Source organism: Somniosus microcephalus, chromosome 2 (assembly GCF_052327205.1).
Source record: "Somniosus microcephalus isolate GS21.2 chromosome 2, FLI_Smic_1.0, whole genome shotgun sequence".
NCBI lineage: Eukaryota > Metazoa > Chordata > Chondrichthyes > Squaliformes > Somniosidae > Somniosus > Somniosus microcephalus.
This window is the reverse complement of record NC_140988.1, coordinates 385,901,937-385,928,115: the sequence shown is the minus strand read 5'-3', so window position 1 is coordinate 385,928,115 and position 26,179 is coordinate 385,901,937. Positions and strand designations below refer to the sequence as shown.

Genomic DNA, 26,179 nt, shown 5'->3' with positions numbered 1-26,179 from the left:
TGCCTCTGCCAGCTCTTTGAATGCACTATCCAATTAGCCCCACTCTCCTGCTCTTTCCCCGTAGCCCAGCAAATGTTTCCTTTTCAAGCATTTACCCAATTCCCTTCTGAAAGTTGCAGTGGATGGAATTATAAGTTGGTGGAATTCTGTCATGTGATCCCCAAAGTTCCAGTAACTAAATTGCCAAATCCCCCAGTCAGTAAAACCTGGATTGGGCTTATTCAGTCACTAAAGCACCAGTGGCACTTTCAAAGTCCCAGGCCACGTCAATTAACTCCTCCAAACACAATTAACCAACAAAGTAGTGAATTGGTACAAAAACAAATACTAGTGGGGAGGGGTTGGGGGTGAAGAATTGAGTGGGGGAAACAAGACACCACTTGGCATGTACTGAGAGGCAGAGTCGTGTGTTGGGTTTCCAACTCTGCAGGATGTCCCAGAGTCTCCAGGAATTTAATCTCCTGGATTTTTTTTTATTCGTTCATGGGATGTGGGCTTCGCTGGCAAGGCCAGCATTTATTGCCCATCCCTAATTGCCCTTGCAAAGGTGGTGGTGAGCCACCTTCTTGAACCGCTGCAGTCCGTGAGGTGAAGGTGCTCCCACAGGGAGCACATATAGGCCAGCAGGGTCTGGAGTCACATATAGGCCAGCAGATTTCTTTCCCTAAAGGACATTAGTGAACAAGGTGGGATTTTAGCGCAATCCTATAGTTTCATGCTCATCATTACTGATGGTAGCTTTTTATTCCAGATTTATTGACGTGACTGAATTTAAATTCCCCAGCTGCCATGTGGTGGGATTTAAACTCATGTCTCTCAGATTGTTTAATCTAAGTCTGTCTCTGGATTGCTAGTCTGGTAACATAACCACTATGCTATCATTCCCAATTGCAGCTTTGAGCAAAGCTGGGATAAAAGTCACCAGGGCATTAAAGAAAATGATTTTTTATTTCCATTTTCTTTGACCACTTTCATTCATTTATAAAAATATTGGAGACGGGGGAAAAAGGTGGTTGGATCCAGCAGGTCACGTGATGAAAGCGCCGGGAATACGTCCAATCAGAGATGGCGACTCGTGTTGTGTGACTCACGCCATTTATATACCACGACAAAATAAAATAATAGCAGGCGTTGATAATTGTGGGTGGCACCAAGACACACACGTGCAGAATGTGAAGCCTGTTGAATAATCACTGACTACTGAGGCACAAGTGGGTCTAAATAACACTTTAACAAACAGAATGGCTGCACATTAATGGCACAGTAACTAACTTGGGATATAATGGACTTTATTTTGGAAGTACTTAACTCCCAAACTCTCATTACCACACGGCTTGCCAAGAAACAACTGGATCGCCTTTCAATCACAGGTGTTAGAACTCACAACCAATTAGCACAGTGTTAACCCTTCGCTCCCCAGAAGTTTAAAGAACTTTCATTTTCAATTGACATTGAGAATGACTATTTTGGGAACTGCCTCCCTGGTTTAGCGCCAGGATTCTCCCCAGATAAACTGGGTTTATAACACACTATTCACATGGTTAGTGCCCCAAGGCACTTTAGAGAATAGAATGAGATGCCAAATAGTAATACTGTACTAAGAATGAAGCAATGGACACAAGTAACACTGCCCCTTCACTGGACAGCTGCTGACGATAACCTTCAATCCGCCCTCACAACAGATGTCAAGCCAGCTCGTTCTTCAAGGTGAGAAATGACCCTGGATGATAATCCTGAGATTTATTCTCCTTTTTGTTTCTTATCCGGCTCCCGACATTAAATTACTTGGTTTTATTACCCCATTGTCTTCTATTTGCAAACGTGAGCTATTGGAGCTTGATAGACAAACATGCTCACACGTGTCGCCTAGAAACACAAACAAATTGATTTTTTGTTAAACAGTGAGGATATTGCACCTTGAGATCCAATCCATGTGCTGCCGTCAAAAATGGGTGAATAGTTTAGGGTCTGGTCATTACAAGGACAATGGTGAAGGATAAAGGACCGACTGAAAGGTTGCTGCTGAATTTAGCAAAGACCAACTTTCCAATGTTGATACCAGGTAAACAATAGCACAAGGCAAGTTTGATTTACGCCCTCCAATTTCTCAGTAGTGCATCAAGAACTTGCATTGATAGACCTTTCACAACATCAGGACATCCCAAAGCACTTTACAGCCAATGAAGCACTTCCTTAAAGTGTAATCGCTGCTGCAATGTCGGAAACGCAGCAGCCAATTTGCGCACAGCAAGCTCCCACAAATAACGATGAAATAATGACCAGATAATCTGTCTTTTTAGTGATGTTGGTTGAGGGATAAATGTTGGCCCAGGGGAACTCCCCTACCCTTCTTCAAAATACTGGCCATGGGATCTTTTAAGTCCACCTGAGAGGACAGATGGAGCCTTGGTTTAACGTCTCATCCGAAAGACGGCACCTCCGACAGTGCCGCACTCCCTCAGTATGGCACTGAAGTGTCAGCTTAGAGTACGTGCTACCACTGGGCCACGCAGGCACCTAAATCAAACAGCTAGATGATTTTAAAAGCACGGGATAATGGAACAAGAAACCTGAATGGGTTTCAAGAAGGAACTAGACAGGTTCTTATCAACAAATGGGATTCAGGGTTATTAGAAACGCACCAAGGGAATACAGTGGATAGGTGGGCTCATCAGAACATAGGAACATAAGAAATAGGAGCAGGAGTCGGCCATTCGGCCCCTCGGGCCTGCTCCGCTGTTCAATAAGATCATAACTGATCTGATCTTGGCCTCAGCTCCACTTCCCTGCCCGCTCCCCATAACGCTCGACTCCCTTATCGTTCAAAAATCTGTCTATCTCCACCTTCAATATATTCAATGACCAAACCTCCACAGCTCTCTGGGGAAGAGAATTCCAAAGATTCACGACCCTCTGAGAAGAAATTCCTCCTCATTTCCGATTTAAAAGGGTGCTCCCTTATTCTGAAATTATGCCCCCTAGCAGGCAGGTAGTGCAGGGGTCCCCTGTGACCATCCCCGTCTCAAACAGATATACCGCTTTGGATATTGGTGAGGGAGATGCTTATCAGAGGAAGGGAGCATCAGCCAACTTCCTGGCACCGTGGGTGGTTCTGCTGCACAGGACGGGAGGGAAAAGAGCGAGAGAGCTATAGTGATAGGGGATTCTATTGTAAGGGGAATAGATAGGCGTTTCTGCGGCCGCAAACGAGACTCCAGGATGGTATGTTGCCTCCCTGGTGCAAGGGTCAAGGATGTCTCGGAGCGGCTACAGAGCATTTTGGAAGGGGAGGGTGAACAGCCATTTGTCGTTGTGCATATAGGTACCAACGATATAGGTAAAAACCGGGATGAGGTCCTAAAAGCTGAATATAGGGAGTTAGGAGGTAAATTTTAAAAAGGGCCAGGTCTCTCCAGACGTTGCCGATAACCCAGACCCTTGAATATGGGAATTCGATTCGTGCCTCTTCTCAGCATCATCGGCAGCACTTGAATATCTTCCTTGTGTCTCGGTAACCAGAACTGGACACAGTGCTCAAGGTGGGACTGACCGGAACTGGACACAGTGCTCAAGGTGGGTCTGACCAGAACTGGACACAGTGCTCAAGGTGGGTCTGACCAGAACTGGACACAGTGCTCAAGGTGGGTCTGACCAGAACTGGACACAGTGCTCAAGGTGGGACTGACCAGAACTGGACACAGTGCTCAAGGTGGGTCTGACCAGAACTGGACACAGTGCTCAAGGTGGGACTCACCAGAACTGGATACAGTGCTCAAGGTGGGACTGAACAGAACTGGACACAGTGCTCAAGGTGGGACTGACCAGAACTGGACACAGTGCTCAAGGTGGGACTGACCAGAACTGGACACAGTGCTCAAGGTGGGTCTGACCAGAACTGGACACAGTGCTCAAGGTGGGTCTGACCAGAACTGGACACAGTGCTCAAGGTGGTACTGACCGGAACTGGACACAGTGCTCAAGGTGGGTCTGACCAGAACTGGACACAGTGCTCAAGGAGCTGTCTGACCAGAACTGGACACAGTGCTCAAGGTGGGTCTGACCAGAACTGGACACCGTGCTCAAGGTGGGTCTGACCAGAACTGGACACAGTGCTCAAGGTGGGTCTGACCAGAACTGGACACAGTGCTCAAGGTGGGACTGACCGGAACTGGACACAGTGCTCAAGGTGGGACTGACCAGAACTGGACACAGTGCTCAAGGTGGGTCTGACCAGAACTGGACACAGTGCTCAAGGAGCTGTCTGACCAGAACTGGACACAGTGCTCAAGGTGGGTCTGACCAGAACTGGACACAGTGCTCAAGGTGGGTCTGACCAGAACTGGACACGGTGCTCAAGGTGGGACTGACCAGAACTGGACACACTGCTCAAGGTGGGACTGAACAGAACTGGACACAGTGCTCAAGGTGGGTCTGACCAGAACTGGACACAGTGCTCAAGGTGGGTCTGACCAGAACTGGACACAGTGCTCAAGGTGGGTCTGACCAGAACTGGACACAGTGCTCAAGGTGGGTCTGACCAGAACTGGACACAGTGCTCAAGGTGGGTCTGACCAGAACTGGACACAGTGCTCAAGGTGGGACTGACCAGAACTGGACACAGTGCTCAAGGTGGGACTGACCAGAACTGGGCACAGTGCTCAAGGTGGGACTGACCAGAACTGGACACAGTGCTCAAGGTGGGACTGACCAGAATTGGACACAGTGCTCAAGGTGGGTCTGACCAGAACTGGACACAGTGCTCAAGGTGGGACTGACCAGAACTGGACACAGTGCTCAAGGTGGGACTGACCAGAACTGGACACAGTGCTCAAGGTGGGACGGACCAGAACTGGACACAGTGCTCAAGGTGGGTCTGACCAGAACTGGACACAGTGCTCAAGGTGGGTCTGACCAGAACTGGACACATTGCTCAAGGTGGGACTGACCAGAACTGGACACAGTGCTCAAGGTGGGTCTGACCAGAACTGGACACAGTGCTCAAGGTGGGACTGACCAGAATTGGACACAGTGCTCAAGGTGGGACTGACCAGAACTGGACACAGTGCTCAAGGTGGGACTGACCAGAACTGGACACAGTGCTCAAGGTGGATCTGACCAGAACTGGACACAGTGCTCAAGGTGGGACTGACCAGAACTGGACACAGTGCTGAAGGTGGATCTGACCAGAACTGGACACAGTGCTCAAGGTGGGACTGACCAGAACTGGACACAGTGCTCAAGGAGCGGTCTGACCAGAGACCCTGTACAGTGTGACCGTTATCCCCTGACTTTTATTCTACTGTTCTAACGATGCTGTTCAACATATTACGGGCTTTGTTCACTGTTCCTCTGCATTGGTTGGACATGTTGGCTGTCCATTCGACGGAGACTCCTAGGTCTCGTTCAGCATCATCCTTATCTGTTTTAATACCATTCATGAAGTATGTGTTTTATCTACTTTTCCTTCCTGTTTACTGTACCTTACACTGTAAATTCCACCTTCCGTTGTTCTGCACACTTGCAAATTATGTCCACCTCATTCTATCATTTCGGAGCTGCCCCCTCAACTGCCGAGCTCCTCCTAGTTTGATATCATCATCAAATTCAACCAGTTTACATTGAGTTTCTGCATCCAAGCCATTGACGCAAGTTCGAGACAGTAATAATACCAGCACTGAGCCCTAGGGCACCCCACTCAGTACTTCCGTCCACCTCTAAGAAGTACCACCTGACAGCCAAGGGAAACCTCACAGATCTGTAAAATGGCATGCTGTCTCGAGTTATGTTGGTCTCCTACCCGAGAACAGGTGCCCAGCTCTTTGCTGTAAAGTGCTGATAAAGGGCCTGTGAAGGAAGTAAGTATTCAGAGGGGAATCATGGAACCTCATGTAATGGGAGTGGTCTGTATTAAGCCAAGTGCATTGTAACACAGCGCTGATACCTCCCACGTGTTATACTCCAGCTAGTAATAATGCTAAGGGCCGCTCCACGGCCCAAAGTTCCTGGGGTGGGTCTTTCCTCTTCCACCCCTCTTCCCCAATCAAAATTTACATGTCCTGGCCTGCTCGAATGAAGAGGCCATGTTTGAATGTGACCTGATTGGACCGAACCAGATCTGATCAATTAGGACAAAATGTTCCTCGTGAATCTGTGCTTATGGTGCCTGTACCCAACGCGAGGCACAGCCTGTACCCAGCGCAAGGTGGTGCCTGTACCCAGCAGGGGGCAGTGCCTGTACCCAGCGCGGGGCGGTGCCTGTACCCAGCGTGGGGCGGTGCCTGTACCCAGCGCGAGGCGGTGCCTGTACCCAGCGCTCGGCGGTGCCTGTACCCAATGTGGGCCAATGCCTGTACCCAGCACAGGGCGGTGCCTGTACCCAGCGCGAGGCGGTGCCTGTACCCAGCGCTGGGCGGTGCCTGTACCCAATGTGGGCCAATGCCTGTACCCAGCACAGGGCGGTGCCTGTACCCAGCGCGAGGCGGTGCCTGTACCCAGCGCTGGGAGGTGCCTGTACCCAATGTGGGCCAATGTCTGTACCCAGCACAGGGCGGTGCCTGTACCCAGCACGGGGCGGTGCCTGTACCCAGCGCGGGGCGGTGCTTGTACCCAGCGTGGGGCGGTGCCTGTACCCAGCACGAGGCGGTGCCTGTACCCAGCGCAGGGCGGTGCCTGTACCCAGCGCGGGGCCGTGCCTGTACCCAGCGTGAGGCGGTGCCTGTACCCAGCGCAGGGCGGTGCGTGTACGCAGCGCGAGGCGGTGCCTGTACCCAGCGCAGGGTGGTGCCTGCACACACAGCGAGGCAGTGGCTGTACCCAGCGTGAGGCGGTGCCTGTACCCAGCGCGGGGCGGTGCCTGTACCCAGCGTGGGGTGGTGTCTGTAGCCTTCACTTCCCCTCTCCTGAATGTGCTGGCTCTGGTGGGGATTCGGTATTGTTCCACGATGACTGGGCCCTCTCCGATCCTTCACTCATGCGGCCATTCTTAATGCGAGAGTCTAAACACTGAGGATCACAGGTTATTGAACCATTGGAATTTTCATAGCGAAGCCCAAGCCTATGCTATCACACACATGCACCTTTCCGATGGGGGCACTGGATAGTAATCAGAGCAGCGACCCTGGCTGAGCTATCCTCTCCCTAACCCGGGGGTTTGGACAGTGATCCAAGAGCAGGGTCACGGTGTGCACGAAGCTCTGCCAGTTGCTCGAGCTCACGCTGTGAGATTCGGAGCTTGAGGAGCGACTGGAGTCACTGCAGTGCATCAGGGAGTTCGAGAGTTTCCTGGAAGTGGGTCACCCTACTGCCACAGAAGGTGCAGGAGGTGAGGGAGTGGGTGATCACCAGACAGGGTAGGAGGAAGACTCAGGTAGCGCAGGAATCCCCCAAGCCAGTGGCACTCGCTAACCGGTTTTCAGTTTTGAATACCAGGGAGGTACCAGCTCTTGGTCCGTAGCCCTGCAGGTTACGGCACTTCAAGTGCATATCTAAGAACGTTTTAAATGAGGTGAGGGTTTCTGCCTCTACCACCCTTTCAGGCAGTGAGTTCCAGACCCCCACCACCCTCTGGGTGAAAAAAGTTCTCCTCACCTCCCCTCTAATTCTTCTACCAATTACTTTAAATCTATGCCCCCCTGGTTATTGACCTCTCTGCTAAGGGAAATAGGTCCTTCCTATCCATTCTATCTGGGCCCCTCATAATTTTATACACCTCAATAAGGTCCCCCCTCGGCCTCCTCTGTTCCAAAGAAAACAACCCCAGCCTATCCAATCTTTCCTTGTAACTAAAATAGGTTGGCTCCCATTCCATATGCTCCCTTTTTTAACGATGATGGAGATGACCATGGAAGGATCATTCACATCGATCAGCCTGCGAAACTTTTGCCACTTCACACTGTTCTCCAAGTGAAGAGTGCGAAGATATGAAAACAAGCTTTTTACTGAGATTTAAATGTATTAAAGGGTTCTGATGATTTTATTTGTTTTGATGTAGGAAGAGCAGGATTACTTCACCAATGAGTCCTACACACTGTGGCTAGAGAAGAAGAACCTGCCCAATATAGTGAGGACATCTTCCAGCTTCTACAAGCCGCGCAGGACCGCCGCGGAACAGGTGCTCGAACAGCTGAGGGAGTCGGTGAAGACTGGCGAGACCAGCAGCGGCAAAAAGATGCTCAAAGTCGTGCAGCTCACAAAGCCCAAGGGTCCCTGCCGATCGGAGGGGGGTCCGGGATGGGTAAAGGCTGGGCTGCTGTGGGTGCGAAGTGGGAAGGAGAGGGGGGGGTGTCCCCGAGATCCCGGGCTCGCAAACCGTGACCTGCACCGCACCTCGCGAGGGCAAGGCCCCCGTCTGCGTGATCAAGCCAATCTGGAACGTCAGGACCAATCCGGCTATGCCCCCGGTGACGGATATCTCCAGACAGGTGGAGGCCAATCCGGATATCAGCCCGGAAATCCTGGTCCAACAGCACGACTTTGGGCCCTTTCACGAGCTGGCGCTGCACAGCGCGGGCCACCCTGAGCTGAGGGCCAAGGTTGGGATGAGATCGGAGCCCCTGCCAACCCTGCCTTTTGATGTCATCAAGAGGGAGTTGTTCCCGGGTTCCAGTTACCATAGGATAAGGATACCCGAGGAATTCAAGCCGGTGCACGTCATCGACCTTCCCAAGAAACGGCACCTGGTCAAGGCAAAGTCCGAGATAGACATGCACCTGCGCGAGTGGGTGGAGCCGAGCACACCCTGCCTCCCCGCTTCCAGCTCACCCTCCATATGCAAAGTGGAGTCTACTATCCCCACTGCAAGTACCAAAAGGACACCTGGGTCTTTGGACAATCAGTATTTATTTGAAGGTAGAACAAGGAGTCAAAGTCTCAACCATGGCTCAGTAAGTAGCATTCTCGCGACTGAATCATTAGGTTGTGGGTTCAAACCCTACTCCAGAGACCTAAGCCCCGTACTCCAGGCTGACACTCCCAATGCAGCACTGAGGGAATGCTGCACTGTCGGAGGTACCGTCTTTTGGATGAGACGTTAAACTGAGGCCCCGCTGCCCTCTCAGGTGGATGAATAAGATCCCATGGCACTATTCGAAGAGGAGCAGGGGAGTTCCCAACGGTGTCCTGGGCAATATTTACCCATCAACCAGCATCACTATAACAGATTATCTCATTGTCGGTATACACTCTATCCTATCATGGACCCTACCCTCCCACAGCCCATTGACACTCTCCCCTATCACAGACTCTACCCACCCATTTAATCTCCTCCCACAGCCCATGTACACTCTCCCCTATCATGGACTCTACCCTCCCATTTAATCTCCTCCCACAGCCCCTGGACACTCTCCCCTATCATGGACTCTACCCACCCATTTAATCTCCTCCCACAGCCCATGTACACTCTCCCCTATCATGGACTCTACCCACCCATTTAATCTCCTCCCACAGCCCGTGTACACTCTCCCCTATCATGGACTCTACCCACCCATTTAATCTCCTCCCACAGCCCATGTACACTCTCCCCTATCATGGACTCGACCCACCCAATTAATCTCCTCCCACACCCCATGTACACTCTCCCCTATCATGGACTCTACCCACCCATTTAATCTCCTCCCACAGCCGATCTACGCTCTCCCCTATCATGGATTCTACCCACCCATTTAATCTCCTCCCACAGCCCATGTACACTCTCCCCTATCCTGGACTCTACCCACCCATTTAATCTCCTCCCACAGCCCATGTACACTCTCCCCAATCATGGACTCTACCCACCCATTTAATCTCCTCCCACAGCCCGTGTACACTCTCCCCTATCATGGACTCTACCCACCCATTTAATCTCCTCCCACAGCCCATGTACACTCTCCCCTATCATGGACTCGACCCACCCAATTAATCTCCTCCCACACCCCATGTACACTCTCCCCTATCATGGACTCTACCCACCCATTTAATCTCCTCCCACAGCCGATCTACGCTCTCCCCTATCATGGATTCTACCCACCCATTTAATCTCCTCCCACAGCCCATGTACACTCTCCCCTATCCTGGACTCTACCCACCCATTTAATCTCCTCCCACAGCCCATGTACACTCTCCCCTATCCTGGACTCTACCCACCCATTTAATCTCCTCCCACAGCCCATGTACACTCTATCCTATCATGGACTCTACCCTCCCATTTAATCTCCTCCCACAGCCCATGTACACTCTCCCCTATCATGGACTCTACCCTCCCATTTAATCTTCTCCCACAGCCCATGTACACTCTCTCCTAACATGGACTCTACCCACCCATTTAATCTCCTCCCACAGCCCATGTACACTCTCCCCTATCCTGGACTCTACCCACCCATTTAATCTCCTCCCACAGCCCATGTACACTCTCCCCTATCCTGGACTCTACCCACCCATTTAATCTCCCCCCACAGCCCATGTACACTCTATCCTATCATGGACTCTACCCTCCCATTTAATCTCCGCCCACAGCCCATGTACACTCTCCCCTATCATGGACTCTACCCTCCCATTTAATCTCCTCCCACAGCCCATGTACACTCTCCCCTATCATGGACTCTATCCACCCATTTAATCTCCTCCCACAGCCCATGTACACTCTCCCCTATCATGGACTCTATCCACCCATTTCATCTCCTCCCACAGCCCATGTACACTCTCCCCTATCATGGACTCTAGCCCGATAAGGCCCATTATTCTTCAGCTGGAGTTTGAACCGACGCCTCTGCAATAAAATAGAGACTCACCAATCTCCAGCCAGAGAGAACTGATCCCCATCAAACACGACGAGATTTGAGTCCACGTTGCAGTGGTGACTCCAGTATCAGCCAGATCCCCGTCATGGAGTCCGGCCTGTATTTGAACCGAGCCGACAGGTTAAAGGTTATACGCTGTCTTAACGGACCGACTGTGCAAAGCAGCAGATTATTCTCATCTTACAAATAAAACCTGTGCGGCTCCTGTTTATTCTGTCCTTCAAAGAAATGGGAGGTGAATTAAAATACACACCACACAGAACACATCCTTAAAGAGGGTGTCTTTCCATCCTGCATTCTTTTGGACCAAAAAATATTGTTGCCGAGTTAGCTGATCTAAGTAGAAAGGAGACAAGATCAGCCAGGGTTCTTGTTCCTGATCACTGCCCAGTAAACCCTCGTGTGATACTCAGAATGCCACCTGGTGATGCTTCCCAGAGTGCAACAGTCTGCCAACACGCGGTCTGGTCTCTCAAATGAAGAATAGCCCCCACCCCTCTCACCCCACCTTTCGGCCGGCCCGGGAAACACAAGGGAGAGTCGGACACTGTTGGGAGAGAGTTATCGAGGGAGATGACAGCTCTCGAAACCAGCTAGCGAAACTGAGCCTGCCTCATCAGGACAAGCATTTAATCCAGGACTTGAGTAATGGTGTTTGTGTGAGCCTCAATCTAACTGAGAGTTTAACAGTCGAGATACAGTCAGTTTCAGTAACTAACCCCCGGCACCCTGTTACTGACTGTATCTCTACTGATGTTAATCCAGCTCCCTCACACTGTCACTCAGTAACCTCTCCCCGAGTGCCATGTTACTGACTGTATCTCTACTGATGTTAATCCAGCTCCCTCACATCAGTAACCCCTCCCCCCAGCACCCTGTGTTACTGACTGTATCTCTACTGATGTTAATCCAGCTCCCTCACACTGTCACTCAGTAACCCCTGTCCCCCAGTGCTCTGTGTTACTGACTGATCTCTACTGATGTTAATCTAGCTCCCTCACACTGTCACTCAGTAACCCCTCCCCCCAGCGCCGTGTTACTGACTGTATCTCTACTGATGTTAATCCAGCTCCCTCACACTGTCACTCAGTAACCCCTCTCCCCCAGCGCTCTGTGTTACTGACTGTATCTCTACTGATGTTAATCCAGCTCCCTCACACTGTCACTCAGTAACCCCTCCCCCAGCGCCCTGTGTTACTAACTGTATCTCTACTGATGTTAATCCAGCTCCCTCACACTGTCACTCAGTAACCCCTCCCCCAGTGCCATGTTACTGACTGTATCTCTACTGATGTTAATCCAGCTCCCTCACACTGTCACTCAGTAACCCCTCCCCCAGTGCCATGTTACTGACTGTATCTCTACTGATGTTAATCCAGCTCCCTCACATCAGTAACCCCTCCCCCCAGCATCCTGTGTTACTGACTGTATCTCTACTGATGTTAATCTAGCTCCCTCACACTGTCACTCAGTAACCCCTCTCCCCCAGCGCTCTGTGTTACTGACTGTATCTCTACTGATGTTAATCCAGCTCCCTCACACTGTCACTCAGTAACCCCTCCCCCCAGTGCCCTGTGTTACTGACTGTACCTCTACTGATGTTAATCCAGCTCCCTCACACTGTCACTCAGTAACCCCTCCCCCCAGTGCCCTGTGTCACTGACTGTATCTCCACTGATGTTAATCCAGCTCCCTCACACTGTCACTCAGTAACCCCTCCCCCAGCGCCCTGTGTTACTGACTGTATCTCTACTGATGTTAATCCAGCTCCCTCACACTGTCACTCAGTAACCCCTCCCCCCAGCGCCCTGTGTTACTGACTGTATCTCTGCTGATGTTAATCCAGCTCCCTCACACTGTCACTCAGTAACCCCTCCCCCCAGTGCCCTGTGTTACTGACTGTATCTCTACTGATGTTAATCCAGCTCCCTCACACTGTCACTCAGTAACCCCTCCCCCCAGTGCCCTGTGTTACTGACTGTACCTCTACTGATGTTAATATTACTCCCTTCTAGTGTTAGCCTCAGCACAACACAATGCAAGTTCTGCCGATTGGAAAGCAAAAATTCAACAGAAAGTAAGTGCGGAGGTTTTTTTGGAAGGAGCGGAGGTGGAGAGACACCACATTTTAAGTGGAATTGAAGTGAAATTTGCATTAAACTGAGCAAGGTTTACTGGAAGCATCAATGACCATGTACAGCAATCATCCACTGCATTATAAAATGGCAACGTTTACATTTAATACACCGCGTGGGGAGCTCCGATGGAGACCCCTCCAAATGGAACAAGATTTGTTTTTTGTTGTGTGTTTGAAGTCCTTCTAAATTTCAAAATCTGTGCAAAAATAATGCGTTTAAAATCACCTTCCAACAGAAATTCCTTCAGGGAGGAGGGACCATTTAAAGAAAAAAAAATCAAACATTAATTCCAAATTAAAGTCCAAGGCAGGAGCTCATCATCCTCCGTGTTATTCAGTTTCTTGGTCTCTCTGCTCCCTCCCCTCCTCCATCCTCTCCATCAGTTCTGCTACTGCTCGTGAACGTATACACTCGGTGGCTGTCAGTACATCTTCTGTCGACTGGGCAGGATTGCCTCTTTGATGAAGGTGAAGATCACTAGGATACCCGATCGCTTACTCCTCTTACCCTTTGTGAAGTAGTTCGACACGACGTCATCTGTGGAAAATCAAGGAAACTATAAGCCAACCAATTAACCCACCAAACTATAAACTAACTATTCAACTCACAAACCAATCCACAAACCAACCATTCAACCCATGAACCAATCGATCAATCCACCAACCATTCAACCCATGAACCAATCTATCAATCCACCAGCCATTCAACCCATGAACCAATTGACCAATCCACCAACCAACCCACCATTCAACCCATGAACCAATCGATCAATCCACCAACTATTCAACCCATGAACCAATCGATCAATCCACCAACCATTCAACCCATGAACCAATCCACCAACCAACCATTCAACCCATGAACCAATCGATCAGTCCACCAAACATTCAACCCATGAACCAATCGATCAATCCACCAACCATTCAACCCATGAACCAATCGATCAATCCACCAACCATTCAACCCATGAACCAATCCAACAACCAACCATTCAACCCATGAACCAATCGATCAATCCACCAACCATTCAACCCATGAACCAATCCACCAACCAACCATTCAACCCATGAACCAATTGACCAGTCCACCAAGCAACCAGTCAACCCATGAACCAATCGACCAAACCATAAACTAACCATTCAACCAGTAAATTAACCATTCAGCCCATAAACTGATCAACCAAACTACCATTCAACCCATTAACTGATCCACCAAACCAAAAACCCGCCGACAATGTTAAGGACGGGCGTCTCGACACTCACCTTCGTGCTGAATTGTGGACGGAAGGACGTTCTCTCCAGCGGACAGTGACACAAAGAAGGAGAAAGGGGTTATCCACAGGCACAGTGTGAAGTAAGCTAGTACCTGGACAGAACACAGGAGAACGAGGCATTTGAGTAACCAAAATATTAACCGAGTAACCAAACGAGTGACCGAATAACCAACGATAGGTTTCCAATCCAAGGTATCAATGTATAAACCCTTCGCTGTAGCTTTTCCAATGCCAAGGTAACTAGAATCAAACAGGAGCAGGAAAAAGCCACCGGTCCATTCGTTCCACGCAATCCGGTAGCAATACCTCCTCCTGGACTTCACTCAATCGTCCAACCTCCCGACAGAGCCAAACAACCACAGATGGACTTCCAAGATCTCCAGAAACTGCCCCAACACCAACTGGCACTGAGCAAAACATATCTTCATCGTCACTGGATCAAAATCCTGGGATTCCCTACCGAACAGCACTATGGGAGCATCTTCACCACATGAACTGCAGCAGTTCAAGAAGGCGGCTCACCACCCCAAGGGCAACTTGGGATGGGCAATAAATGCCAGCCTTGCCAGCGACGCCTAAAAACCAGCTACGAGGGAATTCCTGCCCAGTGATCAGGAGAGGGAACCCCAGTTATCCTGTCTGCTGTGTCCCACAATCCCAGTGTAAACAAGGATCCCGCCCACCCCCCCCCAGTGCTCACAGCCCCAGCCCTCCCCCCCAGTCACGTGCGAGACACTCACCCATATCATATACTTAATGATACGACTGGTGATGACCGTGTATTCTTCTATTAATTCTGCCAGATAGTACAAGCCTGCAGCTGTTGACAGAGAGAGACACACACGTTACATACCGGCAACCCGATCCAATGCAAAGGGGGGGGGGTAGCGAGCGAGAAGGGGGGGTGAGCGAGCGAGGAAGGGGGAGAGCGAGCGAGAAGGGGGGAGAGCGCGCGAGAAGGGGGGAGAGAGGGAGAAGGGGGAGAGAGGGAGAAGGGGGGAGAGAGGGAGAAGGGGGGAGAGAGCGAGAAGGGGGAGAGAGCGAGAAGGGGAGAGCGAGAAGGGGGGAGAGAGCGAGAAGGGGGGAGAGAGCGAGAAGGGGGAGAGAGCGAGAAGGGGGGAGAGAGCGAGAAGGGGGGAGAGAGAGAGAAGGGGGGGTTCAGAAAAAGGGAGAGACGTTCAAATAAATGGGGCTGGCATCTATCTCAGATCCTGCAACGTGCTTGTATGAGACTGGAGGCCGCACTCCTAATAAAAGAGAGAGACTTCAATTGATGCTCATTACATAGAACGTACAGCACAGAAACAGGTCATCCGGCCCAACAGATCCTTGCTGGCGTTTATGCTCCACACGAGCCTCCTCCCACCCCTCTTCATCTCACTCCATCAACATATCCTTCTATTCCTTTCTCCCTCATGTGTTTATCCAGCTTCCCCTTAAATGTATCTGTACTATTAGCCTCAACCACTCCCTGTGGGAGCGAGTTCTACATTCTCACCACTCTCTGGGTAAAGAAGTTTCTCCTGAATTCCCTATTGGATTTATTAGTGACTATCTTATATTGATGGCCTCTAGTTCTGGTCTTGTCTGCAAGTGGAAACATTCTCTCTGCCTACCCCATCGAACCCTTTATCTTAAAGACCTCTATCAGGTCTCCCCTCAGTATGAGCCCCAGCCTGTTCAACCTTTCCTGATAGTTACAACCTCTCAGCTCTGGTATGATGCCTGTAGATCTTTCTTGCACCTATTTAAAGACTCCATGGTTCTGGTCTCGCCCGCATGTGAAAACCATGCCTCGACTCACAGAAACGTCTTGAGGTGCTTTACGCACAATGAATGAAATTGGACTTTAAAAAAATCTTCTCGGCATGTTGGTGAGGCCGCCATTTACTGCCCGTCCAGGAGCTCAGCCTGAGACTGTGGCGAAGCAACGGGCCCCGAGGCTGTGGGGAGGGGCCTGGGCCCCGAGGCTGTGGGGAGGGGCCCGGGCCCCGAGGCTGTGGGGAGGGGCCCGGGCCCCGAGGCTGTGGGGAGGGGACGGGCCCCGAGGCTGTGGGGAGGGGCCTGGGCCCCGAGGCTGTGGGGAGGGGACGGGCCCCGAGGCTGTGGGGAGGGGACGGGCCCGAGGCCGTGGGGAGGGGCCTGGGCTCCGAGGCCATGGGGAGGGGCCTGGGCCCCAAGGCTGTGGGGAGGGGACGGGCCCCGAGGCTGTGGGGAGTGGCCTGGGCCCCGAGGCTGTGGGGAGGGGACGGGCCCCGAGGCTGTGGGGAGGGGACGGGCCCGAGGCTGTGGGGAGGGGCCTGGGCCCCGAGGCTGTTGGGAGGGGACGGGCCCCGAGGCTGTGGGGAGGGGCCTGGGCCCCGAGGCTGTGGGGAGGGGCCTGGGCCCCGAGGCTGTGGGGAGGGGATGGGCCCAAGTCCGTGGGGAGGGGACGGGCCCCGAGGCCGTGGGGAGGGGACAGGCCTGAGGCCGTGGGGAGGGGCCTGGGCCGCGAGGCTGTGGGGAGGGGCCTGGGCCCCGAGGCTGTGGGGAGGGGACGGGTCCGAGTCCGTGGGGAGGGGACGGGCCCCGAGGCTGTGGGGAGGGGACGGGCCCGAGGCCGTGGGGAGGGGCCTGGGCCCCGAGGCTGTGGGGAGGGGCCTGGGCCCCGAGGCTGTGGGGAGGGGACGGGCCCGAGTCCGTGGGGAGGTGACAGGCCCAAGTCCGTGGGGAGGGGACGGGCCCCGAGTCCGTGGGGAGGGGACGGGCCCCGAGGCTGTGGGGAGGGGACGGGCCCCGAGTCCGTGGGGAGGGAACGGGCCCCGAGGCTGTGGGGAGGGGACGGGCCCAAGTCCGTGGGGAGGGGACGGGCCAGAGTCCGTGGGGAGGGGATGGGCCCGAGGCTGTGGGGAGGGGACGGGCCCGAGTCCGTGGGGAGGGGACGGGCCCCAAGTCCGTGGGGAGGGGACGGGCCCCGAGGCTGTGGGGAGGGGACGGGCCCGAGTCCGTGGGGAGGGAACGGGCCCCGAGGCTGTGGGGAGGGGACGGGCCCGAGGCCGTGGGGAGGGGCCTGGGCCCCGAGGCTGTGGGGAGTGTGGTGTATGTAACCTGTTCCACCTTAAGAGAACTTAAGCCTGTTCCACCTTAAGAGATGTACTACTTTCTCTGGCTGCTGTATACGTAATACCGGTGGTGAACACCGGTATATAAGCACTGTGTAGTAATATTGTATTTTAGTATAGTCCTGACCTCCAACCAGTAAAGACCTGTTGAACTTTAATCTTGTAGTCTGTGTTAGTAATTACAACTAGAACACACAGACTTAACAGTGGCGACGAGTCCGATTCTTACCCTGCGGCAGTTTATATCCACGGCGGCTTCGTCCACAGAACGGACGTCGAAGAGAGGCTTCCACCCTCATCACCCTGCTGGAAGACACGGCGCGCGGCAGACATCGAGAAACCAGAGTGCAGAAGACATCCTGAACTCGAAGCCTCCATCAGCGGCTGTCAGCTATCTTCTTTCTTCCTCGGTGGTGGGTAAGCCGGGCAGCGACGCGACCAGAAAGTCGGCCGCGTTGGCTGTGCAGACGGGGAGGGAAGACGGAGGAATAAGGGCGGTGAGATCGATCGCGGCTGGTGATAAGGGCCGGGCCGCATTCGGGCTAAAAAGGCGCAGCGTCTGGGGCAACTGAAGGCGCGAGAGCCGCGGTGAAGCGGAGACAGCGTCGGGGGACGGGTGAAGACCGCCAAGCGCGGGAAAACCGCCATTTTGTAGGCGGAGGACGAAGACAAGAGCAGGAAGCCGCCATCTTGGATAAAAATTAAAATAAATTAAATTGCAACGATGCCTAAACATGGGAACATTAATACCTTTGATAGCGACATCGAAGATTGGGCCATGTATGTAGAACGCATACAAAATTATTGTAAAGCAAATAAAATCCCAGATGAAGAGAAAGCACTAACATTATTAAACTTAATGGGTGCGAAGACATACGGGCAATTGAAACACCTTTTATCACCAGATGAACCGGCGGATAAGACGTTCGAGGAGATTGTTACTGTCCTGAAAAATCATCTAAACCCCACGCCGCTGATGCTAGCGGAACGATTTAAATTTTACAGCAGAAGGCAGCTGAAGGATGAAAGCAATGCTGAATATTTAATGGAATTGCGTAAGCTAGCAAAGTACTGTCAGTTTGGAACGAGACTGACAGAGGCGCTACGAGATAAATTTGTGTGTGGTTTATTAAAAGAAGATACACAAAAGCGACTGCTCGAGGAGAATGAGCTGCCGCTTGAGAAAGCGGTCACTATGGCAGCAGCACACGAAGCCGCAGCGAGAGGCACGGCAGTAATGCAGCTACGGTCACCGGAACTCAGTACAAATAAATTGGGTTTGAGTACTGTAAAATGTTATCGTTGTGGAAAGACAACGCACGATCAGAACCAGTGTTGGTTTAAAAACCAAGAATGCAGAACGTGTGGCAGGCTTGGCCACATAGCTAAAGTATGCTGGTCAGGAAAGAAGACCAGCAACAAAAAGTCACTGCAAGGAAAATACATAAAGGTACACAAGGTGACAAAGAACAGTTCGACCGAACAGAAGTCAGATTCAGATGCTAGCAGTAATGAACTGGGTAGCTTAAGAGTACGCAACGTTGGTAAGGATGCAGATCTCCAGACAATTTGGGTCACCCTTCAGATAGCAGGAGTCCAAGTAAAGATGGAATTGGACACTGGATCGGCATTGACGGTCATGAATAAGAAAGATTACAAAAGGTTATTCCAACATATTCCCTTATGGGATACGGAGATTATATTGAAAACATACACGGGGCAAAGAGTGTACCCCATCGGAAAGATAGAGGTAAAAGTGGTCCACAAGGGCGAAGAAAGCCAAGTAATGGACTTATATGTGCTACCTGAAGGAGGTCCACCACTACTGGGACGGGAGTGGATTAGGAAAATGAATATGGACTGGCACTCCTTGAAGGCACTAACGGTAGATTCCGGGGAAACAGATGTCAAACCTAAACGATTGTCCAAAATATTGGATGATGCTAAAGAGGTGTTCCAGCAGGGACTGGGAACACTGAGAGGAATTACGGCAAACATCAAGATTGATGAACATGCACACCCAAAATTTTTAATACGACCTACTGTAGAAGCGGAACTGGAAGCACTAGAACGTTCAGGTGTACTGTCTAAGGTAGATTGGAGTGAGTGGGCTACGCCCATTGTTCCCGTTATGAAACGTCCTTCGAGCAACAAGCCAGGAGAACCAGGGAAGGTTCGCATCTGTGGAGATTTCAAAATCACCGTTAATCCGGTGCTTCACACGGTGCAGTATCCGCTTCCGCGGATTGAGGATATTTTTGCTTCGTTGTCTGGCGGGAAACACTTCACCAAGGTACACCTGGCGCAGGCATACTTGCAGATGGAGGTTGAAGAAGAGTCACGCCAATACCTCACGATCAACACGCATCGAGGTTTGTACCGGTACAATAGGCTGGTTTTTGGAGTGGCATCGGCTCCAGCAATTTGGCAGAGGGCCATGGAGCAGGTATTACAGGGAATTCCAGGCACACAATGTTACCTGGATGATATTCTGATTACAGGTGATGGTGATGAAGAACACCTCGCAAACTTGGAACTGGTGCTCAACAGACTGAAAGAGTATGGACTTAGAGTTAATCGGCAGAAATGTGAGTTCTTCCAGAAGCGGATCTCGTACTGTGGTCATGTCATTGACCGGGAGGGGCTTCATAAGTCTCCTGACAAGATAGAGGCAGTTGTAAAGGCTCCCGCTCCGGATAATGTCTCTCAGTTGAGGTCGTTTCTAGGATTGATTAACTATTACCATAAATTTCTACCAAATCTATCCACGGTACTGCACCCGCTAAATGCTCTTTTACAGAAGGGGGTACCATGGGAATGGAGCGAAAACTGTAAGAAGGCATTTCGCAAAAGCAAAGAATTGATCACCTCAGAGGAAGTGTTGGCTCACTTCAACCCAACACTGCCTATTCGGTTGGCTTGTGATGCTTCTCCATATGGTATTGGGGCAGTACTCTCACACAAGTTGCCAAATGGCACGGAAAGGCCAGTCGCGTTTGCATCCAGATCATTGACCTCCGCTGAGCGCAACTATGCGCAGATCGATAGGGAGGCTCTCAGCCTTGTATGGGGAGTGAAGAAGTTTAATCATTACCTGCAGGGCCACAAATTCACACTTCTGACAGACCATCAGCCGTTGGTATCCATTTTTAACCCTAAGAAGGGTGTTTCAGTGATGACAGCACAGCGTCTCCAGAGATGGTCCCTTTTCCTAGGGGCACATCAATATCAAATAGAATTCAAAGGTACGAAGCAGCATGGCAATGCTGATGGGCTGTCGCGCCTGCCACTACCTGAAGAAGAAGAAACGACGAAAGTTGACCCTGTTGAGTTATTTCATTCGACCATCATCGAGTGTTTACCAGTCACCAATGCAAGTATTGAAAGAGAAACCAGGAACGACCCGACACTGTCCAGAGTCTACAAGGTGACAGTGAAAGGATGGCCAACACGTGGTGATCCTCTGTTACCGGCATTCTCGGCAAGGCGAGACCAGCTGTCCGTCTGCCATGGTACTTTGATGTACGGGACAAGAGTGATTATTCCTCCCAAGTTAAGGGAAAGAGTTCTAAAAGAACTGCATGAAGGTCATCTGGGGGGAGTTAGGATGAAAAGTCTTGCTAGGGCTTATGTATGGTGGCCGGGTATTGACCAACAGATAGAGGAGTTGATGAAAAGCTGCGCTGGGTGCCAAAAAGTGCAAAATGCACCTCCGATCGCACCACTACACCCATGGGAATGGCCTTCAGCCCCATGGCAACGCGTACATATTGACTTTGCTGGTCCATTCATGGACTCCATGTTCCTAATTGCGGTGGACGCACATTCCAAATCGCCAGAAGTGATCAAGATGAATACCACTACTTCAGAAAAGACAATTGCGGTGTTAAGAACAATATTCGCAAGGAACGGATTGCCAGAACAGATCTGTTCAGACAACGGACCACAGTTCGTGTCGGAAGAATTCCAAAAATTCTTAAAGAAGAATGGGGTGAAACATTATACCTCTGCCCCATATCATCCGGCGACAAACGGGTTGGCCGACAGATTTGTCCAAACATTCAAAAAGGCAATAAAGGCCATGAACGATGATCAGATTCCGCTACAGCACAAGGTGGACAATTTCCTAATGGCATATCGAAACGCCTGGGCCCCGAGGCTGTGTGGAGGGGACGGGCCCGAGGCTGTGGGGAGGGGACGGGCCTGGGCCCGAGGCTGTGGGGAGGGGACGGGCCCCGAGGCTGTGGGGAGGGGACGGGGCCCCGAGGCTGTGGGGAGGGGCCTGGGCCCCGAGGCCGTGGGGAGGGGACGGGCCCCGAGGCCGTGGGGAGGGGACGGGCCCCGAGGCTGTGGGGAGGGGCCGGGCCCCGAGGCCGTGGGGAGGGGCCTGGGCCCCGAGGCTGTGGGGAGGGGACGGGCCCCGAGGCTGTGGGGAGGGGCCTGGGCCTCGAGGATGTGGGGAGGGGACGGGCCCCGAGGCTGTGGGGAGGGGCCTGGGCGCGAGGCTGTGGGGAGGGGACGGGCCCCGAGGCTGTGAGGAGGGGCCTGGGCCCCGAGGCTGTGGGGAGGGGACGGGCCTGAGGATGTGGGGAGGGGACGGGCCCGAGGCTTAGGGGAGGTACGGCCCGAGGCTGTGGGGAGGTCACACACCATCCTGTCTTAGAAATACATCGGCCGTTCCTTCACCGTCGCTGGTCTAAATCCTGGAACTTCCTCCCTAATGCCACTGTGGGAGCACCTTCACCTCAGATAAGGCGACCAAAGCTGCACACAATACTCAAGGTGTGGTCTCACCAAGGCCCTGTACAACTGCAGCATAGTTTGTCTATTATGTAGGATTCAGCAACCGCAAGACAGGTGGCTGTCATGAGTTCCCTAATATATACTAGAGTATATATTTTTTTTGGTGAGTTAACATTAACTAATAATCATTAAATCTTTATGTACCTGGTCCATTGCGGGTGAATATCGTGAGCGATGACTTTGCTTTAAACTGGGCTGTGCTGTACGTGAGGACTCACCACACAGACCAGATGAGGGGATTTGGATGAGGGAAAGTTCCTGAAACGGGGTTTTGAAAAGAGTGATTCTCTTTCACTGGGGGTTACAAGATCACAAGATAGTTATGGATGAGTTATGGATCCATGCAGAAACTTTAATGTCCCCCGCTCGCAGCATTCCATTGTCACTTCAATAATTTCACTGATTTTGCCTCCACTCCCCGATCTGGGTCTTCATCCCATGTGTTGTTCACTCTTATGTGAAGATCTTCGTACTACCAGTCCTAAGTTTCCCAATTACTAGTGGACTCTTGTCTTAATCTCACAATTTCAAGAGTGAAGTTAGGAAACACTTCTACACACAAACGGTGGTAAAAGTTTGGAACTCTCTTCCGCAAACGGCAATTGATGCTCGATCAATTGTTAATTTTAAATCGGAGATTATCTTTCTGTTAACCAAAGGTATAAAGGGAAATGGGGCAAAGTGGGTAGACGGTGTTAGGTCGCAGATCAGCCATGATCTCAGTGAATGGCGGAGCAGGCTCGAGGGGCTGAATGAAACATAGAAACATAGAAGATAGGAGCAGGAGTAGGCCATTCGGCCCCTCGAGCCTGCTCCACCATTCAATGAGATCATGGCTGATCATCCAAATTCAGTACCCTGTCCCTGCTTTCTCCCCATATCCCTTGATCCCTTTAGCCTTAAGAAATATATTTAACTCCTTCTTGAATAGATTTAATGAATTGGCCTCAACTGCCTTCTGTGGTAGAGAATTCCAGAGATTCACCACTCTCTGGGTGAAGAAATTCCTCCTCATCTCTGTCCTAAATGGCTTACCCCTTATCCTTAGACGGTGACCCCTGGTTCTGGACTCCCCCGCCATCGGGAACATCCTTCCTGCATCTAGTCTGTCTAGTCCTGTTAGAATTTTATAAGTTTCAATGAGATCCCCTCTCATTCTTCTAAACTCCAGCAAGTATAAGCCCAATCAACCCAATCTCTCCTCATACGTCATACCTGCCATCCCAGGTATCAGTGGTGAATCTTCGCTGCACTCGCTCCATGGCAAGAACATCCTTCCTCAGATAAGGCGACCAAAACTGCACACAATACTAAAGGTGTGGTCTCACCAAGGCCCTGTACAACTGCAGCAAGACATCCTTGTTCCTGTACTCGACCCCTCTCGCTACGAAGGCCAACATACCATTTGCCTTCTTAACCGCCTGCTGCACCTGCATGGTTACCTTCAGTGACTGGTGCACAAGGACACCCAGGTCTCATTGCACTTCCCCTTCTCCCAATCTATTGCCGTTCAGATAATAATCTGCCTTCCTGTTTTTGCCACCAAAGTGGATAACCTCGCATTTATCCACATTATACTGCATCTGCCGTGCATCTGCCCAATCACCCAACCTGTCCAAATCATCCTGTAGTTTCTCGGCATCCTCCTCACAGCACACACGCCCACCCAGCTTTGTCTGCAAACTTGGAGATATTACATCTAGTTCCCTCGTCTAGATCATTAATATATATTGTGAACAGCTGGGCTCCAAGGACCGATCCCTGCGGTACCCCACTAGTCACTGCCTGCCACTCGGAAAAAGAATCGTTTATTCCAACTCTTTGCTTTCTGTCTGCCAACCAGTTCTCTATCCAAGTCAATACCTTGCCCCCAATCCCATGTGCCTTAACTTTACACGCTAATCTCTTATGCGGGACCTTATCGAAAGCCTTCTGAAAGTCCAAATACACCACATCCACTGGCTCTCACTTATCTATTTTACCAGTGACATCCTCAAAAAATTCCAGTAGATTAGTCAAGCACGATTTAGCTTTTGTAAATCCATGTTGACTTTGTCCGATCCTGTCACTGTTTTCCAAGTGCTCTGCTATTACATCTTTTATAATGGACTCTAACATTTTCCCCAATACTGATGTCAGGCTTACCGGTCTATAATTCCCCGTTTTCTCTTTACCACATTTTTTTTATAGTGGCGTAACATTATCTACCCTCCAATCCATGGGAACTGTTCCAGAGTCTATAGAATTTTGGAAGATGTCCAGCAATGCATCACGGTTGAGTCATCTTTCTTGTTTTATTTTTATGCCAAACTGGGATGAACAAAATCTGTAGTTCCTCCATGCGATCTTTAAATGTTTGTCATTGCCTATCCACCGTCAACCCTTTGAGTAACATTCCCCAATTAATCCTACCCAACTCGCGCCTCATACCATCGTAGATTCCTTTATTTAAATTCAGGTACCTAGTCTCTGAGTCAATACTTCACTCTCCATCTTAATGAAGAATTCTATCATATTATGATCGCTACGCCCCAAGGGGCCTCGCACAACAAGATTGTTAATTATTCCTTTCTCATTAAATAATACCCAGTCTAAGATGGCCTGATCTCTAGTTGGTTCCTCGACATATTGGCCCAGGAAACCATCCCATATACACTCCAGGAATTCGTCCTCCACAGTATTGTTACTAATTTGGTTAGCCCAATCTATATGTAGATTAAAATCACCCATGATAACGACTGTGCCCTTATTGCATTCAGCTCTAATCTCCTATGTAATGAGAAAGGATTAATTAGCAATCTTGTTGTACGAGGCCCCTTGGGTCGGAGCGATCATAATATGATAGAATTCTTCATTCAGTTGGAGAATGAAGTAGTTGACTCAGAGACTAGGGTCCTGAATTTAAATAAAGGAAACTACGATGGTCTGAGGTGCGAGTTGAGTTGGATTGATTGGGTAATGTCACTCAAAGGGTTGACGGTGGATAGGCAATGGCAAACATTCAAAGACTGCATGGATGAACTACAGAATTTGTTCATCCCAGTTTGGCATAAAAATAAAACAAGAAAGATGACTCAACCGTGGCTATCAAGGGAAATTAGGGATAGCATAAGATCCAAGGAGAGGACATATCAGTTGGCCAGAAAAAGCAGTAAACCTGAGGATTGGGAGCAGTTTCGGATTCAACAAAGGAGGACAAAGTGATTAATTAAGAAGGGGAAAATAGAATATGTGAGTAAGCTTGCAGGGAACATAAAAACTGACTTAAAATCTTTTATAGATACGTGAAGAGAAAAAGATTGGTGAAGTCAAGCGTAGGTCCCTTGCAGTCAGAATCAGGGGGATTTATAATGGGGAACAAAGAAATGGCATCCCAATTAAATACATATTTTGGATCTGTCTTCACAAAGGAGGACACAAATAACCTCCCAGAGATGTCGGGGAACATAGGGTCTGATGAAAGGGAGGAACTGAAAGAAATCAGTATTTGTAGGGAAATGGCATTAGGGAAATTGACGGGATTGAAATCCGATAAATCCCCAGGGCCTGATAATCTACATCCTAGGGTACTTAAGGAAGTGCCCTAGAAATAGTAGATGCATTGCTGATCATCTTCCAACATTCGATGGAATCTGGAACAGTACCCATGGATTGGAGGGTAGCTAATGTTACCTCACTATTCAAAAAAGGTGGTAGAGAGAAAACGGGGAATTACAAACCAGTAGGCCTGACATCGGTAGTGGGGAAAATGCTAGAGTCCATTATAAAAGATGTAATAGCAGAGCACTTGGAAAACAGTGACAGGATCGGACAAAGTCAACATGGATTTACAAAAGGTAAATCGTGCTTGACTAATCTACTGGAATTTTTTCAGGATGTAACTGGTAAAATAGATAAGGGAGAACCAGTGGATGTGGTATATTTGGACTTTCAGAAGGCTTTCGATAAGGTCCCGCATAAGAGATTAGCGTGTAAAGTTAAGGCACATGGGCCTAGAAATTCAGTTGGTTGCGCCAGCAGTTAGCGCCTTAAGAGAAGTGAATTTCGGGCGCTATGCGTGTAGCGCCCGGGCGCAGCGCAGTTTGCGCCTCG

At 50.6% G+C, this 26,179-nt stretch overlaps 1 protein-coding gene and 1 pseudogene across 1 annotated transcript in view; both read left to right on the top strand.

Moving 5' to 3' along the window:
- Positions 1-1,603: 1,603 nt before the first annotated feature.
- LOC147123841 (uncharacterized) lies at positions 1,604-9,166 on the top strand (annotated as a pseudogene).
- Positions 9,167-16,051: 6,885 nt separating this feature from the next.
- The window catches only part of LOC147123840 (uncharacterized), a 30,835-nt gene continuing 20,707 nt past the window's right edge, over positions 16,052-26,179 (top strand). Inside the window, exon 1 of the mRNA XM_085967399.1 lies at positions 16,052-16,057. Coding sequence (XP_085823525.1) covers positions 16,052-16,057 — 6 coding nt within the window. The remainder of the gene's footprint in view (positions 16,058-26,179) is intronic.